A 20,277-nucleotide genomic window follows, 5' to 3' on the forward strand; every position below is an offset into this window, starting at 1 on the left:
AATATTCTCTCCAGTGAAATAAAAAAAAATTTGAGAAAACGTCTTGGTGTGTTAATTAATGAATGAATTATCTTATTGGTACACCTGCGCGTGTAATGACGACTCAAATAAGAACACTGATGAATGGAAGATCTATCACAAATAAGTCATAATATATATATAATTCCAAAAATAGCAAATCATAAAATGCATTTAATTGGGACCAATTATATGTGGCTTGCTATAAGATCCCTATAGATGGGATAATATTCTGCAATGTCCACTGCATGTCATAATTGCTAGGATAAGCGTATAAATAATGGCTGCAATGTATCCGTGTACCTAGATTACCACCTACAGCCAAAATGCACATGGAATCTCATTTATATATAAATGGTTAAATTAACTCCTGAAAAATAAACTACTACTGTAGCTACTGACATCTAAGGAGCTGGAATTGTATTCCGTGAAGACCTACTAATATAATTATAATCAGGCAGTTGGCTTGGTCTGTATAGATTTAAATGTTATTCAACTTCACATCAAAAATGTCATATGGGAGTAGGGAATAAGTATCCCATATCATCAGCTTATCTCCTCATATTATCCCCCCATATTATTAGGTAATTGTTGGCTGTTCGTGTTGAAATCTAACAATGTAGATTCTATGTATATTATATTAATTCCAGCAGTGGTAATTTTGAGAGCATTACATTAGCTCTACTGCTATTTGTCTGCAGTGTATTCAACAAGTCTCTGGGAAGAGAGCCAAATCCTGATATACAGTGTTGCAATATCATAGCATTTTGTTATTATGTTAGCGACCCATGTAGTTGTGCAGATCATACAGGCATTGCATTAGCTTTAACACTGATAGAAACCTTTTCCATATAAAAAGATGTTTGGGGAAACAGTCAAATCCTGAGGGTGTGGTGTTACAGTATCATAGCGTCTCGGTCTGATTTTAATAACACACAAAATATATATAAATAATTCCAAGCTCTCTGCTGTTCATACAGCTAAAATTTGGGTGGGATCTCATATAAATAAATAGTAGCTAAGTGAGTCTAGTGGCAGCTTAAATTGTTTACACAGCATACACCATCCGAGCTCTACACTTGCTCACTAATTGTGGTTGGATTCAGTAGCATAAATTATACGGATATTAGGTTTGACTTAATCTAATACATGTGAGCATTACATCAGCTCAATAAGAGACAGTGTCTCATATACACAGCGCATATATCAGGTGAATATTATCTTCTTTTTACATCACATCATTAAAGACGTTTGAGCAGGAATATATCTGCTCATTGCAGCGGTAAAGTCACTGCTGCTGCCGACGTACGTTTCACAACTGAGTTTTTTCAAGGCAACCCGAGCATGTTCTGTAGTAAGTCTTTATTAAGAGAGGTAGCCTATCATATCATCTGCATCTCCCACTGGTTCCAGTTCCATAATGTTCCTCCTTCCTTTCCTTCTCTTTCTCTTCGTTTTCTCATCGATCTCTGTATCCTTCTACTTTTGGTCTCCTAATGATTTCATAGGCTGTCTGTATACATGTGACCTATTGTGCAAAACATAATTGACCTGTGAGCCCTTACATTTACTACAAGCTCAGGTAAACATATATATATATTATCAGGTAAACATATATATATTATGACTTATTTGTGATAGATCTTCCATTCATCAGTGTCCTTATTTGAGTCGTCATTACAAGCGCAGGTGTACCAATAAGATAATTAATTCAGTAATTAACACACCAAGACGTTTTCTCACATTTTATATTTCACTGGAGAGAATATTACTTATCTTACATATTTATAGACTGTTTAATAGAAGTTACATTTTAATCACATTATTCTTTGTAAGTGCGCCAACCAAGGGACATTTCTGTCTTCTTTTTTATTTTCCTTATATGGTGAATTTTGTCCCTGGCAGCACGCCCCAGACATCGTACAAACATTGTATTTATCATTTTCTATATTGGGGTTTCCCATTTATTTCTGACTACTATTTACTGGTGCAGAAGCTTTTCCCAGATCCCTTTCCCTTTATTTTGATTATTTCCTATTACCATGATTTGATTTTACTGGAGTATTTAACAAAAATCCTTGCAGGGTCCAATAGGCGCATGTCCTGGGAAAAAGGTTTGCAATAAAGAGATACTATAGATATTGCATTTTCAGATTTATCCACATAGACCCAAGGTACAAGCTATCTGTGTTACTGCTTTCCTCATAGATTAACATTATCTGCTTTTTTGATCTTTTCTGAATAGGGAATATATATAATCTTTATTTTTGCCTACCAGAATTAAATGTGACTAAACTTATATAAGATATTACACTAGTAAATGGAACAGAGAGATGCCTTCTTATCATTTAGATAAGCCCTGGAGCAAACTGTGTGCCCCAGAGACAGGCACATTATTTGCATATACTTCAATTATTTTGAAACTTTAATGATAATGACATATATTGGTCTACAATATATCTCCAATAGAGCATTCGGAGGACTATGGGATAAAATGACTTAGTTGCTCATTTCCAAAACCTTCAGATAACGACAAATATCGGTGTTGTATTGCAGTAAAAAAAACAAACTACAGCAGTTACTATGCATCAGTTTTAATTATCATTTAAAAGCTGACGGATTTCTTCTCCATATTCTGCAGCAGATTCTATGGGAAACACATGGTCAGTCTGCTGTGGAGTGGAAGCCACAGGCTTCTGTGCAGGCTTCATTTGCTGAATATGTTAGTAAACAGTTAAAATCAGGGGGGGAAATGTATGCCCCTCTCCCCCTTCAAAATACATAACCAACCCTGGACTTCTGAACCTAGACTGGTATTAGAAAATAGGAGGAATAAACTACGTGGGTCTCCCCCTATTTTCCAATAATCAGCACTAGGTTCCACCAGCTGGCAGGTTGATGCTATAGTCAGACAGGAGGAGGCCCCCTTCCATAACGGCAACTGGTCAGCCCAGAGATGGAATCCCTAGGTAAGTGGGGACCACCCCCCAAAAAATAAATTGTCTGTCTCCCCAAGGACAACCAGTGGCTCTTCTCCACGCCCCCTCAGCTTTGAGTGCAGAGGTAATAGTTATATAACATTAGGGTTTTTTGCAGGTGGCCTTCAGGTCCAACCATGCCTGCCCTTACATACCAGCATGCATTAAGGCCCTGCTGGAACCTGTATTCCACCTAGAGTATTAAAAATATAATAAATATTAAACAAAAGACAGGGCACGGATGGTTTAGTCTTTTATTAAACAAACACACCACCACACATCCCTCGTTTACCAATTTATTATAAATAATTTTAAAGGGGTCACGTCCTCTTCAGTTCATGTAACATCTCGACACTTGGCAAAATAAAGGGTCCCACTGCTTCTCACGAAGCCACATAGCAAACGAAAGGTCACATAGGAATGAATGGGGACATGCTGATTGGTCAGAGCATGTGAACAGCGATAAACTGACCAATCAGTGCTTCTTCATTCATTCCTATAGAGAGTATGTGTTTTGTTTTACACATTACTCTACCATGACTCACTCATGGGTGTGGGCAATAAATAATCGGGTCTTCCAGTGTCGGACTGGGGCATAAAGGGCCCACAGGGGAATGCAATGGCAGGGGCCCGTTTAAGGGGCATGACCAGCCTTTTGTAGGTGTCGCCATCAATTGGAGGGGTGTGGTCATCCCCATTAAATAATATCAATAATCTGTGACACTTTTAATATAATACCAATAATCTGTTCTTCCTTTTATTGGGATGCAGTCGGTCTCAATACCGACATCTGAATCCCAACAAGGGACTTAAAATAGGCATTGAAATACCGTTGCCTATCTTAATCCCTATGCCAAAAGGATGCCAGACTGAACGAGGTAAGTCCGGGGCGCCCTTAGCGTTTGTTGCAGAGGCCAGGGTTAGGTGTAGGGGGGGAAGGGGTTAGCATTTGGCACCCCTAGGGTTAGGCACCCCCCGGGGGGAGGTTAGGATTAGGCACATCCCTGGGAGGGCTAAGTTTTGAGTACAGCAAGGGAGGAGTGCTGTGTGACTCGGTAGCGCTGAGCATCTTTTATGCATCTTATTAGCACAATCAGCTTCTGCTGATTAAAATGGTATGTAGCATGCCTATGTTCTGTGAGCCAGTAAGGGTGTATCTGCAAGAAATCACTATATTAAAGTATTATAGTCAATATTATTATAACGAAATGTTCCTCGTGCAGATACACCGAAAGTGGCTCACAGAATATAGGCATGCTCCATATCATTTTAATCAGCAGAAGCTGCTTGTGCTATCAATTCGATTCGCTCTATGATTCAGATACATTTGAAGGTAAAAAGGTAAAAAGTTGCATAAAAGACGCTCGCTGTTATGGCGTGGCTCGCCATGCCATAACAGAATTCACACACACCACCAAGTGATTTATTTTTAATCTAGTAATAAAGATTCAAAAGAAGAGGAAAAAAAAAATCCCCTTCCATGATTCGAACCCCAGACCCCAAAGTGCAAGGCACAGACCTTACCCACTAGCCTACACACTCTAGACATGTTGAGAGCTGCACCTGTTATGTATGTGATGTGAAGTGTGCACATTAAAGCAGGCAATGTGTACAATGTCAATAGTGGGCTCAGCATGTGGCAGCACTGAATAGAAGCAAATGATTGTGGGGGTGGGGGTGAGCTCAATGGAGTTGAATAGTAATTGTGTGATGGTGGGGGGAGGTGGTGATGGAACTTGGGTGGCCATACACAGAGAGGAAGGGAGAAGGAAAGTTCAAAGTAGTGTATTTTAAAAGTATTGAACCTGACGTGATCTCTCTTTATGAAAACCTTGCCCCCTGTTATGTGTACAATACAATGACTACTGTATAGCAGAAATGCCAAGTGGTGGGATGTCGAGAGAAATGTTTTGAATCTAAGGTCAGAGGAGTGCTGTGTGACTCGGTAGCACCGAGCATCTTTTATGTGTCTTTTTACCCTAAAATGTGTCTTATTAGCACAAGCAGCTTCTGCTGATTAAAATGATATGCAGCATGCCAATGTTCTAGGAGCCAGTATGGGCAAGCAAATCACTACGTTAAAGTGTTATAGTCATGTTTAACGTAACGTTTCATGTGCAGATACACCCGAACTGGCTCATGCTGCATATCATTTTAATCAGCAGAAGCTGCTTGTGCTATCATTTTGATTCGCTGTATGATTCAGATGCATTTGAAGGTAAAAAGTTGCATAAAAGATGCCCGCACTACCGAGTCATCATGTCTTAGTGAAAGCTGTGCATGCTTGTGACCCCTGTCTGAGCCCATGAGACAAACATATATATATATATATATGTATATATTTTTTTACCAGTACAGGACTCACATACATACTGTTATTATTTAATACTTTATTACACATTCTTCTACAGCCCTGATTCCATGACCAAAATGCTATACTAATCACAGCTTCTGCAGTCAATTATCGGGCGGAGATACAGAAAATGCATTGGAACTCTGATGCATGTGCTGTGTAGTTTAGGAAAAGTGACACCTCGTGGACAAAAAGTTGTATTACACGATATGACTTTTTTCCAATGCTATGCTACGTTGTCTGTATGGAGCAACAAAGTAGCAGGACACATCTGTATATATGCATAGCATGCATACACAAATGCTTATACATAGAAAACATATACATAGTATATACATACATACATATACATAGTATACACATTGTGATAGGATCACTGGTAAAGTGGCCTGTGGCAGGTACATTTGTCCCAGATTCCTGTCTTTTGTGTTTTAAACCCCCAGGAGAAAGTCTGCAGTGTAGCAGGCTTGAGTTTCGGCTTTTTGAAAAGCCGGTTTGGGACCTGGGGGTTGTGGGTGAGAGGAGAGGGAGGGCTCCACCCACGGCCACTCCAGGTTTTGGTTCTCTTAGTCTGGTAACAGGCTTGATTGGGTTCCCACCTGAGAGTGGCCAATATAAGCCTAGTGTGTTGAGGGCTGATTGTCTCACCTGGGAGAGCAGACAGGGAGTTTGCTCAGAGACACTTGGATACCTAACTGTGAGTGTTGTGCTGTGCTTTTGTTGCTGGCGAGGGCATTAGGCCCTGCCAGCTTCTGGTAGTGAGGGAACTACCTGTGAAGTTAGTGCCCCGACAGGGCTAGGATTTATATTTGTTTTCTTTATGTTTCTGACATTGCACAATAAAGACTGGCGCCAACCAGCTTGTACTTGCATCCAGACTGGTGTGCTGCTTCCCTGCTGCTGTGTGTGTGTGTAAGTAAGGAGTCCTCTACCCAGGAGAGGAACCCCTAATCTGACTGTGTCACAATATGGTGGAGAATGCGGGCACCCACACAAACTGAAGTTGCAGCAAGAGGAAAACTTTCCGTTTAAAAATTAAAGGGACAGACACCCAATTTGTGAGTGTGGAAATAACGCTGTGTCCTTGGAGTCCCATAGAGGAGGCGTCAGCCAATGCTTAGGGAGGCAAGGTTCAGCTTCCAACCTACACCCCAGGACAAAATGGAGGACATTATTAAAGCCTTGCTCCAAGCTACAGCAGCTCAGCAGGAGACAAACAAACTTCAGCAGGAATCTACCAGGGCTCAGCAGGAAGCTACAGCAGCTCAGCAGGAATCTACCAGGGCTCAACAGGAATCCACCAGGGTGCAACTGTTGGCCTTGGAGACAGCCCAGAGGCAACAACAGGTCGCCATCGAGGAAACCCGCCAGGCCTTAGCGGAAAACAGCCAGGCCATAAGAGAGGTGGTACAGCACCTGGTCGCCCGGCCCAGAGATGTTACTACTGGTCCTCCCACCACCACTCACTCCGTACGAGCCAGTCACTTCCTCCAAAAGATTACTTCGGGCGATGATGTGGAGGCCTATCTCGCCGCATTTGAAAGAACGGCCGAAAGGGAGAGTTGGCCCAAGAAGCAGTGGGCAAGTCTGGTGGCACCTTTTTTGTCTGGGGAGCCACAAAAAGCATATTTCGACTTATGCCTGGCTGATGCCAAGGACTATAAAAAACTAAAACAGGAGATCCTAACTCGCTTGGGAGTCACCACCTTTGTTCGTGCCCTATGGGTCCACCGCTGGGAGTTTCATAAGGACAAGCCTCCACGTTCACAGATGCATGACCTCGTCCATCTGTCCTCAAAATGGCTACAGCCCGAGATGCTGACGGGACCACAGATCATGGAAAGGGTCGTGATGGACCGGTACCTGCGATCATTACCTGTGACTCTGCGCAAGTGGGTGAGCCATGCAGACCCTAAGTCCGCGGACCAGTTGGTCGAGCTGGTGGAGAGGTACGTGGCGGCTGAGGAGCTGATGAGTATGCCCCACCGAGCCCCGATGGCGCACCGGCGAACTCCCACAGACACTGGTAAGACTGTTCCAGGGGAGAAGGGTGCTGGGCGGTGGAATGTACCTAAGACTGAGGGTGTAGAACCTGGAGACAGGCCTGCCAGGCCGGGAAGGTTCTTGCCTCGTAAACGACTAGACATTAATATGACTCAGTGTTTCCGATGTGGTGGCTTCGGCCATATTGCCGCTAATTGTGCACTTACAACTGCACCTATGCAATGTGATACTGCTCATGTCTACCGCAGGGGGTCTTTCTTTGCACAGATAGCCTGTACGGCTGACCGGCAGGCTGAGACTGATAAGCACATGTGTGTACTCACTGTAGATGGCAACCGAGTAGAGGCACCGTTAGACTCTGGTAGCTTGGTGACACTTATAAAAGCTGAGCTGGTGAACCCCTTGAGGCATACAGGGAAAACTGTTGGTGTGACCTGCATACATGGGGATACTCGATATTATGTTACGGCCGAGGTGAACATCGAGACACCATGTGGCTCTGCTATAGTTTCTGTGGGTTTGGTGCATGGTCTGGTGTACGATGCAATATTGGGGAGAGACTTTGCTCACTTCTGGAAGTTGTGGGAAAGCCGTTTTGTTCCAGAGGTGAACAACCCCGATCCATTTGAGAAGGTTGTCGATGTAGTGGAGGAGGGAGTTTCTTCTGAGTCAGAGTTATTCCCTTTTTCTACTATGGTTGGCGAACTAGAGAATGCAGAACGTGACGGTGGCCCGCCAACTGATGTGCCTCCCATTGAGGGGGGAAGTGTTGTTGGGCCAGGTGATCGTCTGCCTGATTTAGAGGTCAGAAAAGAGGTCTTTGCCGTCGAGCAGTTGAATGACCCTACTTTGGTAAAAGCCAGGGAGAATGTAAAAGTAGTTTATGGTAAACCCGTAGACCCTGATAGTCCTTTGTCCTATCCCCACATGGCAATGTGTCAGGATTTGTTATATCAGGTGACTAAGAAGGGGGAAGATGTTGTGGAACAACTAATAGTTCCCAAAGCCTACAGAAGAACAGTGTTGGATCTTGCCCATGGTCATATAACGGCAGGCCATCTAGGGGTAGAGAAAACCACTGAGCGAATAATGCAGAGGTTTTTCTGGCCCGGGCTTCATAAAGAGGTGTCTGACTTTTGCACATCCTGCCCTGAGTGTCCGTATCATGCTCCCAGGCCACATTTTAAGGGTCCACTAGTTCCATTGCCTATCATAGAGGTGCCGTTTGAAAGAATAGCGATGGATTTGGTTGGACCCTTAATGAAGTCTGCCAGGGGACACCAGTATATTCTGGTCATAATGGATTACGCTACCAGGTACCCGGAAGCGATCCCGTTGCGCAATACGTCAACCAAGACCATTGCCAGAGAGCTAGTTCATGTCTTTAGCAGGCTGGGTATACCTAAGGAGATACTAACTGACCAGGGTACACCGTTTATGTCCAAAATCATGAAAGAGTTATGCCGCCTGTTCAAAATCGAACAGTTAAGAACTTCGGTTTATCACCCCCAAACCGATGGGCTGGTCGAGAGGTTTAACAAGACGTTAAAACACATGCTTAGGAAAGTGGTCGACAAGGATGGTAGGGATTGGGACTACTTATTGCCGTATTTATTGTTGGCCATAAGAGAAGTTCCCCAGTCCTCCACCGGGTTTTCACCCTTCGACTTGTTGTATGGGAGACACCCAAGGGGGTTACTAAACATTGCCAAAGAGACATGGCAGGGGCAGTCTAGTCCTTACAAAACAGTGATTGAGTATGTTTCTCAAATGCAGGAGAGAATTGCTGCGGTAGTGCCGATAGTGAGAGAGCACCTGGAACAGGCTCAACAGGCACAGCAGAGGGTATACAATCGCAATGCTCGGTTACGCAGCTTTGCTCCTGGGGACAGAGTGTTAGTATTGGTTCCCACTGTGGAAAATAAACTTTTGGCTAAATGGCAAGGGCCCTTTGAAATCTTAGAAAGAGTGGGGCAGGTCAATTACAAAGTTTACCAGCCGGGGAAAAGAAAGCCGGAACAGATATACCATATAAATCTGTTAAAGCCCTGGAAAGATAGAACGGTACTGTCGGCCGTCCGAGACCCTCCAGTAAGTCCAGGGCCCTTAGTTCCCGAAGTGTGGCAAAAACCCTGTCGGCAATTCAACAACAAGAGGTCAAGGAGTTTCTGATTAGAAATAGGGTGCTGTTCTCTGACGTACCTGGGAAAACCTCGGTCATTAAACATGACATCATCACTGACCCAGGGGTTAAAGTTAATCTAAAGCCCTATAGGTTACCAGAAGCACAAAGAGAATCGATGTCGAAAGAAATTAAAAATATGCTAGAGTTAGGGGTTATTGAAGAATCACATAGTGAATGGTCAAGTCCCATTGTGTTGATTCCAAAGCCCGACGGGAGTGTGCGTTTCTGCAATGACTTCCGAAAGTTGAACAGTGTTTCAAAATTCGATGCCTACCCGATGCCAAGAGTGGATGAACTGACTGAGAGACTAGGGACGGCAAGGTATTTAACCACTCTTGACCTAACCAAAGGGTATTGGCAAGTACCGTTAACCGAGAGCGCCAAACAAAAGACAGCTTTTTCAGCGCCAGAGGGCTTGTTTCAGTACAAGATGTTGCCCTTCGGGCTACATGGGGCACCTGCTACCTTCCAAAGAATGATGGACAGGATTCTAAGGCCCCATAGACGGTATGCGGCTGCTTATCTGGATGACGTGGTCGTTCATAGTCCTGATTGGCAGTCTCACTTACCCAGGGTGCAAGCAGTGTTGGACTCCATCTATAAGGCAGGTTTGACAGCCAACCCAAAAAAGTGTTGTCTAGGCATGGAGGAAATAAAATATCTGGGATACACCATTGGCAGAGGCCTGATAAAGCCTCAGCTCAATAAAGTTGATGCCATACAAAACTGGCCACGGCCTCTGAATAAGAAGCAGGTGAGAGCCTTCTTGGGAATTATGGGGTACTACAGGAGGTTTATACCCAACTTTGCCACCATGGCAGTCCCACTGACTGACCTGACCAAAGGCAAACAAAAAGTCATGGTAGAATGGAGTCCTGAGGCAGAGAAAGCTTTTCAGGAGTTGAAAGTAGCGTTGTGTTCCCAACCAGTCCTGATGACTCCTAATTTTGAAAGGGAATTCATAGTACAAACCGATGCATCAGAAGTAGGTATAGGAGCGGTCCTGTCCCAGAACAAGGAGGGTGAGGAACACCCTATTTTCTATCTTAGCAGAAAGTTGAATGTACATGAGAGAAACTATGCCACAGTGGAGAAGGAGGCGTTGGCCATAAAGTGGGCGTTAGAGGCTCTCAGGTACTACTTGGTCGGAAGAAAGTTCAAATTGATCACTGACCATGCCCCTCTGAAGTGGATGTCTGAAAATAAGGACAGTAATGCGAGAATTACAAGATGGTTCTTGGCGTTACAAACTTTTACATTTTCAGTGGAACACAGGCCAGGAAGCCAGCTGGCCAATGCTGACGCTTTGTCACGCGTTCATTGTTTGGGGGCTTCAGTTGTTCCGGCCCACATGTCGAAACAAAGGGGGGGATATGTGATAGGATCACTGGTAAAGTGGTCTGTGGCAGGTACATTTGTCCCAGATTCCTGTCTTTTGTGTTTTAAACCCCCAGGAGAAAGTCTGCAGTGTAGCAGGCTTGAGTTTCGGCTTTTTGAAAAGCCGGTTTGGGACCTGGGGGTTGTGGGTGAGAGTAGAGGGAGGGCTCCACCCACGGCCACTCCAGGTTTTGGTTCTCTTAGCCTGGTAACAGGCTTGATTGGGTTCCCACCTGAGAGTGGCCAATATAAGCCTAGTGTGTTTAGGGCTGATTGTCTCACCTGGGAGAGCAGACAGGGAGTTTGCTCAGAGACACTTGGATAGCTAACTGTGAGTGTTGTGCTGTGCTTTTGTTGCTGGCGAGGGCATTAGGCCCTGCCAGGTTCTGGTGGTGAGGGAACTACCTGTGAAGTTAGTGTCCCGACAGGGCTAGGATTTATATTTATGTTTTCTTTATGTTTCTGACATTGCACAATAAAGACTGGCGCCGACCAGCTTGTACTTGCATCCAGACTGGTGTGCTGCTTCCCTGCTGCTGTGTGTGTGTGTAAGTAAGGAGTCCTCTACCCAGGAGAGGAACCCCTAATCTGACTGTGTCACAACATACATACATACATACGGTCATACATATACATAGCATACACATACTGTACATACATATACATAGTATGCACATACTTTACATATACATAATATACACATACATACATACACATAATATACACATATACACACATACATAATATACACATACATACACACATACATAATATACACATATATACATAATATACACATGCATACATACACACATATATACATTAAGAGTGTTTATTCTGTACACATAGTATAGAAATATATATATATATCCTCTACAAATAGGATGTTGGTAGGGAGGGAATTAAAAGACAAGAGGGATTGGGATGCAGATAAAAGGGCCACATGGAAAGGTGTGTGTGTGTGTGGGGGGGGGGGGTTACACATTATAGGGAGGGGGGTTACACATTGACTTTTTTTATGTCCTTTGTTACCTGCAGCCATGTTCATGGCAAGTTACTGGAGACAGTTGCTGCAAGGAGACATGAAGCAATCCATGCTGCATATACAGCAGCCTCCAGCCAGCCTCACTCACTGTAGTGTCAGTCAGAGTTCCAGCCAGCCTCACTCACTGTAGTGTCAGTCAGAGTGCAGGTAAAAGGAAGTCACTGCAGGAGTCCGTGGTGAGAGAAGGGGGCATGTCTAGGAGAGACAAGCATACCTCATTGGTGGCTGGTCCTGGGGGAGGGGCAGCAACTAACACCAGCGGGACTCTGCAGACAAGACTGTAACAAGTGTAAACAAACTACAAATGAGCAGCACTGAAGGCCCCGCAGGTGATTGGGACAGCCCAGTGCAGGGGGGAAGCGATCAGCAGCCGGGTCAGTCAACGCAACAACATGCTATAATAAACCCTCTCTTGCCGATGACCTGCGCTAGGCTCCGCCCTCTCGCAAAAGAGGGCGTGGTTATGTAACAGCGAGGCCCACTGGTGATAGCCCTGAATTCCTGGCGTCCCAAGTCCGAGCCTGGGTCTTCTCACTTGTAGGTTTTACATAAATGTCTGTAAAAGTGTGAATACAGATATTGTTGCTTGGTTATGCCATGCAGCCCTCCCATTTAGTGACCTCTACCTGCAGTCACCAGCTCTGTGGCTGTCAAATGCTGCCGCTAACTCTGTCGTAAATTCAATATAAGAATGAGGGGTCATCAGGACTGTCTACTACTGTCTATTATTTGCTGCACTACAATTACTGCATTAAATAGCACATTACTGTATACTGTACTATAGATGAAACAATTTACGCTGTACAATGAGTTCTATTAAATCCTTTTAAAACAGATACTTCTAAAGGGCTCTAAACCTTTGTCACTCAACTGTTACTTTTTATCTACAGTAAGTCATTTGTTTAATGTACATAATTTGATTGGTGTACTCTATAACAAGTGTGAAATCTCACTCCTGCATGCTGCATAACTTTTAAACAATATCTTGGTATTATAGGTATTACCAGTATTGTATGAAGCTTGGCATTCACCATATAAAAACAGTAAGCTTCAACACAAGCTAGAGGGAATACTAGATGACATATCTGAAGCATGCAGTCATGACATACAGGTAAGATGATAAATATTTTATATAAACACATTATAACTCATTTTATCATAAGAACTATATAAACAAAAGATTGTCCATTTGATTTACTGGTTTGTAAAGTATTTTTTTATCCATATAAAATGACAATTAAACACTATATAGGGTGATCACACATTTTTTAGGGTGTACCAGAAAGATATCTAAAATGTAAATTATATCCGGTCTAATTTACTTTTTTCCTGCTATTGGATCATTGAATACCCTCTCCATCTTGATGACATTGAACCTGAAGTATTCTTTTGATTGAATATTGTTGAAATGTTTTTAGACACTGTGGGGTATATTTACTAAAGGTTGATGTTGTGTTTATGGGGCTAAATCACACATAAACTAATACTTAAAAAACCATAGCATCTATTCCCAGTGTAGAGGAAGTCTAGGGGAAGCCCATTATCTCAGAGAGTGTTTGTCACGCCCCTACAGTTAATTGAACAGTGGGTTCCCCGAGGCACTGCCCCCTTTACACGAGGCTCCACCCCTTTCAATGAGACCCCAAACCCTTTTTGGATGCGGACATCTGAAGCTTCCGCATCTAACAAGATAAAAGTTGGGAGGTATGTACTGTCTACTATGTATTGTAGAGTCACCTGCATAATGCAGTCTTAGGCTGTTTGTTCTTGGGTAGGTTGTATAACTATGCAAATAAAAGGATTTGTACCAAATCCAAAGCAATCCTATGTATCATAACCTCCAACTAGACACCACTTCCCTCACACACACTCAATTCACATGCACGGCACAGGACTATCCAGGACAAGCAAACACTATGGAAGAATCTGAGTAAGTTCAATTCATCTTACCTTAATAGTTTGCATAGTAGTGCCTGCAAGTCCCTGAAACTGTGCTATCTGTAATTTTGAGGTGGAGAGATGAGGGATATGCTTGACAGATTAAGACATACTTGGGAAAGCGGAGACCACACACATACATTTTCTATATCATTGTTCTGAGCTGCTGCCGCAGCACATGCTTTCAGCTAGGTCCCGGCCATTACTAGGCAACAGGGATGCAGCGTCAGGCACTCAGTTGCATAAGGTCTATTCAATTAGAGGGTCGATCTTTGAGGAGACTCCTGATTGGCCTCAGTTTAGTTAAAAGGCAGTCAGCCCAATTGTGCCATGCTAGTTCCTGGAATCTTCTACTGCCTGCGTCTTACAGTGCGAAGTGCTCTTGGTTATTCTAGCCTGTACTGAGTTTGTCTATACCCATGTCTCCGCTGAATTTATTACCAATCTGTTCAGTCTCTGTGCAAACTATTGTTCATTCATCTCTGCTGCATGTTCCACCTGCAGGCTACTCTAGCATTAGCCCTACCAGCGGATGTTTCTATTACAATATTTTGCCATTCACTGATTCTGTCCTACCCTGTGATCTACTCCTGTGGCCTTTTGACCATTGCTAGTCATTGCCTTAGGATTTGTCCTGTATCAATCTTCTCAGCTTATACTGGGATCTGCCATTAATTGTATAAGCCCCCATTGTCTGGAGGTTAAGACCTGATGGCATCCTAAGTACCAGTAAGTGCATTCAACTCTAAGGGAACAACGGGCGGCTGTTATAGGCAGAAGTCCTTGGCAATGTGACCCTAGGGGTCTTATATAAATTATTTGGGAGTATCATAACATATCTGGCCAAAACAGTGCTAGAAGTAAATTTGTGTACTGATGGATCCAGCCTCACAAAACCCTGCCCAGATACTGTCAAATCCAGATCCAGATGTTATGTCAAGTGGTTCAATACTTGTCTGTACAGTTAAAGACACAGGAGGATACTGTTAGGTTGACTCCACCAGTCCAGGTGACTTTAAATGAACCTAAGATGCACCTTCCTGATCGCTTCTTTGGTGATGAGAATTTTTTTCTCAAATTTAAAGAAAGCTGCAAGTTGTACTATTGATTAAGGCCTCATCCTTCCGGTTCTGAAACCCAGCAAGTGGGTTTCATTATTTCTCTGTTACAAGGAGACCCACAGATATGGGCCTTTGGGTTAGCCCCAGACCACTCTTTTGAAGCATTAGATCTCCTATATGATGACCAGAATTAAGTTACATCAGCAGAGTCACATTTACTGTACGTGCTCTAAAACAAGGCCAAGACTCTGCAGAAATGTATTGCATGGAATTCAGGTGTTGGTCCACCGACAGCGGATAGAATGATCTGGCTCTCCATAGCTAATTCCATTCTGGATTAATAGAGCAAATAAAATATTATTTAATCCAATACTCTGTTTCAGAATCTTTAGATAAGATCATGCAGCTTGTCATTAAAATTGATAGGCATATCAAGGAATGGAGGATGGAGAAGGATCTACCTCCTCTCTTGCTGCTAATCCAGTGTCACAAATTGTGGTCTTAGCCACACATACAGGGTTAAACATTCATTCATTGCTGTGTCTAAAACCTCCAACAGACTATCCCAGTGATTACCACTCACCTGCTCAGCCTGACCAATTACCTGTTACTACTCCCTATATATTTCCAGGCCTAGGAAAGGCTCATTGCCTGAACAACTGTGTTCCTTCCTGAGGATCGTTCCAGGCTCAGTGTCTCCTGTATTTCTAGAGCTTTCTCCTGTGTATACTCTCCTTGCTGAAATTCAACCATTACCCACTTGTACCATCACTATTTGCCTCCAAGCGCTGCGGCTTCCATGCCTTGACTGTTTTACGTCACCGCTGTATACCATCTCAGTGCCGTGGCTTCCACGTCACACACAGACCGCTTGCTGTTGTCTGCATTCCATCTACTGCTGTTTATCATCTCTCAGCACCATGGCTTCCATGCAGCACACAGGCTGATGATCGTTGTCTGAATTCCATCTACCACTGAGTTCCATCTATCAGAGCTGCGGCTCCCACCCTGCACAAAGACCGCTTCCAACTCCAGTTCTGCCAGTGTACATGCGGTGCATACCATCTGCTGTTGCCACACATTTTATCACCTGCATGGATCCCACTCTGTGTTGTGCGGGCATCATCTGGACTGTGTTGCAAGTATCACTACACTCTGTGGCTATAGTGGGTTATTGCATAATCTAGGTTGACTATTTTTGTGTGCTCTTGTCTTGGGCTGACAGTCAGCGTTGAGGTTCCAGGTCTGGAGGGCATGATCGGGTCACATTGTTTTAGCATTGAAGTATTCAGTACTGTGTGTGTCTAGTTCCCCTTCCGGATTATGGTCCAGGTCTTGCATCAGAGCTGTACCAGGGATATAGCTTCATTAGTTCTTCCCTGGTTACATAAGACTCCAATTCCTGGCTTGGTTCTCAGTTCCAGACTGTCAGTACTATACTGTTTTGAGTTCAGGTTCTTCTTGTCACTGGAGTAGTTCTCTGCTTTGATTGGTCCTTGGACCATTAGGTTTGTCTGGTGGCTTACAATTACTCAAGATGTCAGAGAATGTGTTCAGGCCTGTGAAGTCTGTGTCAAGAATAAAACTCCTCGAACACATCCAGCTGGACAACTTCTGCCTTCGGCCATTCCCACCAAGCCATGGATTGTCTTGTATTCATCTTTTCATCTTATCCTGCGATCTACCATTAATTATATAAGCCCCTACTGTTCAGATCCAAACTACCTGTGAATGCATCCAACTCTAAGGGAACAGTGAGTGCCCATATAGGCAGAAGTCCTTCCCCAGAATGATTCTAGGGGTCTTATACAAATTATTCGGGAGTATCATAACAATCATCTTAATGCATCTCACAATATCCCAGGAAATTATATTAAGACTATGAACTACAGTTTTTGCATGCATATCTGTATTTCATTATTGTTAGAAAAAAACACAGTGCTGGGTAAAGATTTGGAATCGCACACCTTGCCATATATTTACATATGCTTTTCTGTAACTATATGACAGTCTGTACAATGAATTAACCCTTTTTTGTCCTGTACATTTACTTATATGTGTATGTGGCATACTTGAAAACAAAATTAATTCTATACTTCTACAGTATCACTAAGGGAGGGTTAGGGATAGGGGAGGGAGAGGGGAAGGTTAGGGTACTCACTGGCCCCTGTCAGGATTCTTCATGATAGGGATGCCGGCATCTGTGTTTTGACCAGCAGTATTTCTTCAATCGGTATATCATACCGATTCCCTACAGACATCAGATTATAAATTAGAGACCGTGCCGATCCAACCTGACTAGGTGGTACACACTTATCTAATATAATTGAGTCCTTTTGGACAATTGGACAAATCCTTAGCTCTATGCCCCAGTACCCTGGAGTGCTTTACACACATTTATTCCTTTTGCATATTTTTGGAGTTTGGGACACCTCCTATGTGTAAGGCTGTTAGGGGTACATCATATACTTGAGAAGCGATGACAAATCATTTGTATGAACAGCTATAGGCTCAAGAGGATGAAAACTAATTCAAAATCTCAAAGAGAAGATTAATAGTTGGTTAAACCTGCGCACCAAGGGGCAAAGATAATCTTTGTATGGAGTGTGCCGCAAGTGATGAAATGGCTGTCCTCCTTAATGGCAATTCAATAGTAAACAAAGTTACTGCGCACTACTCCTTGGGTAGACATTATTACCTGTAACTGAGTTTTATCCAATTACAATCAGGAATTAACAATCCAATCACAGGAGAGGTGGGACAAAGAAGGCATCTTAACCTCCTCTTAACCCCCTCTCTACAATGTTTGAGCACACTATCTCCCAGAGGAAGGCCTTTTGTTCACCCGGTCACGTGAACTAGGATTTACGAGGACACAGGGCAAACAGCAATCATTAGGATGTCACGGAACTATCAAAGACTGCATAGCTGGACAGAGCACAGCGGGCACCCACAGGAGGCACGAGGACGGCGTACACAGCGGAGAAGATAAGGTGAGATCCCCAAGTGTGGAGGGAGTGCCCGGCTAATGGTTTAAAGACCTGAACCGGAGCTGCTGCCTCCCCAGGCAGTTGTTTTTGCTCATTTTAAGATCAAGCGCTACGTGGTTTATCACAAACACACTGCTGCTTCGATCCATTTTGCGGAGAGCATGGTCCGGGACCTTTTGTCTGTCACCCTAAAACCCGTCCCCCTCCTGCCCTGAAGATAACCCGAGCAACTTTAACCACAAGTATTTATGCAAGCAACAAATACCCTGCACTTTTAACCACAGCAACTATCAAAGCAAAGGGAACACGGGACGCCATGGTCTTTCTTCTTTCTCCTTATTATTGCATAACGAAGATTGTTTCAGGAACTGATTATCTGACATATAAGGCATTATTCAATCAACTGAATATTCAATCCCCAATTTTGTTCAGTGTTGCTTTTTGTTTCAATTTTTTTAGTGGATATATATATATATTCTAACAACACTGTTTCTGAGTGCATACACTTTTAGATTGTTTATTCTGTTTCTTTTGTTTTGTTTTATCTGGTCATTTTCTGTGTGATGATCACATTATCTAAATCATTAGTAAAGAGTTCTTTCTGACATATATTTGTGTTGCATTTTAAGAATTATACCAACAGGTTATTCAGATTTTTGAGGCAGGACTACAGAGATTACTTCATAAACTCATAAATACCACCTATCAAGTGGTGTCATAACACACATACACACATATATATCTACCCAAGGAGTAGTGCGCAGTAACTTTGTTTACTAAAGAGAAGGCTAAGGGCCTGATTGTGAGTCATACGCAATGCCAAGGTCACAGAGTTGAGCGATTTTTTTGCTACTGCACATACTGTACATCCAAACCGCTATAATTATATATAAATATTTTATATATAAAATCTGCCTATATGAGGGCTTCCCTTACTCTTATTCCTATAGTCTGAGGAAGCGGATCTGATCTGTGAAACAATTAGCTGCTGCTTTTAAAGTGAGATTTTTAAATGATTAACTTGCTACTGCTTTGCTTATTTTATAATTTTTTAAATATTATTGCAATTTCTGCATTTTAAACTTGACCATTTTACACTTTTTAATTTTGGCTTATTGGGTGTTTTTTATCTATATTTAAGCTACCTTTCTTGTACACACTAATATTGGGTTGAAATTGTAATTGTATATGGATCAATAAATACTTTACAAACCTGTAAATCAGATGGACAAGTTATTGCTCTTATACTTCTTTTGACCAAATGATTAAGGTGGTGTTCTCCAGTTATGGTTTTTATTATACTACTACCCAGTGGTCGAAGTGGGAATTTTGAAGTGGGGGTATGGAGGAACTATTTGATTGTGCGTCATAGGTGCATCTGAGAAAATGGGCGTGGCCACATGTCACAAGAGGCGTGGCCACTCAAAATGGTCAGCATCCATCTCTCACCCTTAGCACCTCTCACTCTCTGCTTCTTGTCTGTATATTCCCTATAGAGACCTCCGTAGTCTGTATATTCCCTATGGGGACTCCCCTTGTTTGCATATTCCCTATAGTGACCCCCCTTGTTTGTATATTCCCTATTGTGACCCCCCCTTGTCTATATTTTCCCTATAGTGACCCCCCTTGTCTGTATAGTCCCTATAGTGACCTCCCTAGTCTGTATATTCCCTATGGGGACCCCCATAGTCTGTATATTCCCTATAGTAACTCCCCTTGTCTGTATATTCCCTATAGTGCTGCCCTTGATTGTATATTCCCTATAGTGACCCCCTTGTCTGTATACTCCCTATAGTGACCCCCATTGTCTGTATATTCCCTATAATGACCCTCCTTGTCTGTATATTCCTTATACTGACCCTCCTTGTCTGTATATTCCTTATACTGACCCTCCTTGTCTGTATAATCCCTATAATTACCCTCCTTGTCTGTATATTCCCTATAATGACCCCCCTTGTCTGTATATTCCCTATAATGACCCTCCTTGTCTGTATATACCCTATAGTGAACACATTGTCTGTATATTCTGTATAGCGACCCCCTTTGTCTGTATATTCCCTATAGTGACCCCCCTTGTCTGTATATTCCCTATAGTGACCTCCCTTGTCTGTATATTCCCTATAGTGACCCCCCTTGTCTGTATATTCCCTATAGTGACCGCAATTGTCTGCATATTCCCTATAGTGACACCACTAGTCTGTATATTCCCTATAGTGACCTCCCCCTTGTCTGTATATTCCCTATAGTGACCCCCCTTGTATGTATTTTCCCTATAGTGACCCCCCTTGTCTATATTTTCCCTATAGTGACCACCCTTGTCTGTATAGT

General features: G+C 43.0%; 1 protein-coding gene across 1 annotated transcript in view; it reads left to right on the top strand.

Annotated features, from left to right (window-relative positions):
- The window catches only part of LOC148474932 (capping protein, Arp2/3 and myosin-I linker protein 2-like), a 970,125-nt gene that overhangs the window by 419,569 nt on the left and 530,279 nt on the right, over positions 1-20,277 (top strand). The window contains exon 22 of the mRNA XM_088457971.1: positions 12,958-13,071. Coding sequence (XP_088314097.1) covers positions 12,958-13,071 — 114 coding nt within the window. The remainder of the gene's footprint in view (positions 1-12,957; positions 13,072-20,277) is intronic.

Source organism: Taudactylus pleione, unplaced genomic scaffold (genome assembly GCF_031769625.1).
Source record: "Taudactylus pleione unplaced genomic scaffold, aTauple2 ptg000799l, whole genome shotgun sequence".
Lineage (NCBI taxonomy): Eukaryota > Metazoa > Chordata > Amphibia > Anura > Myobatrachidae > Taudactylus > Taudactylus pleione.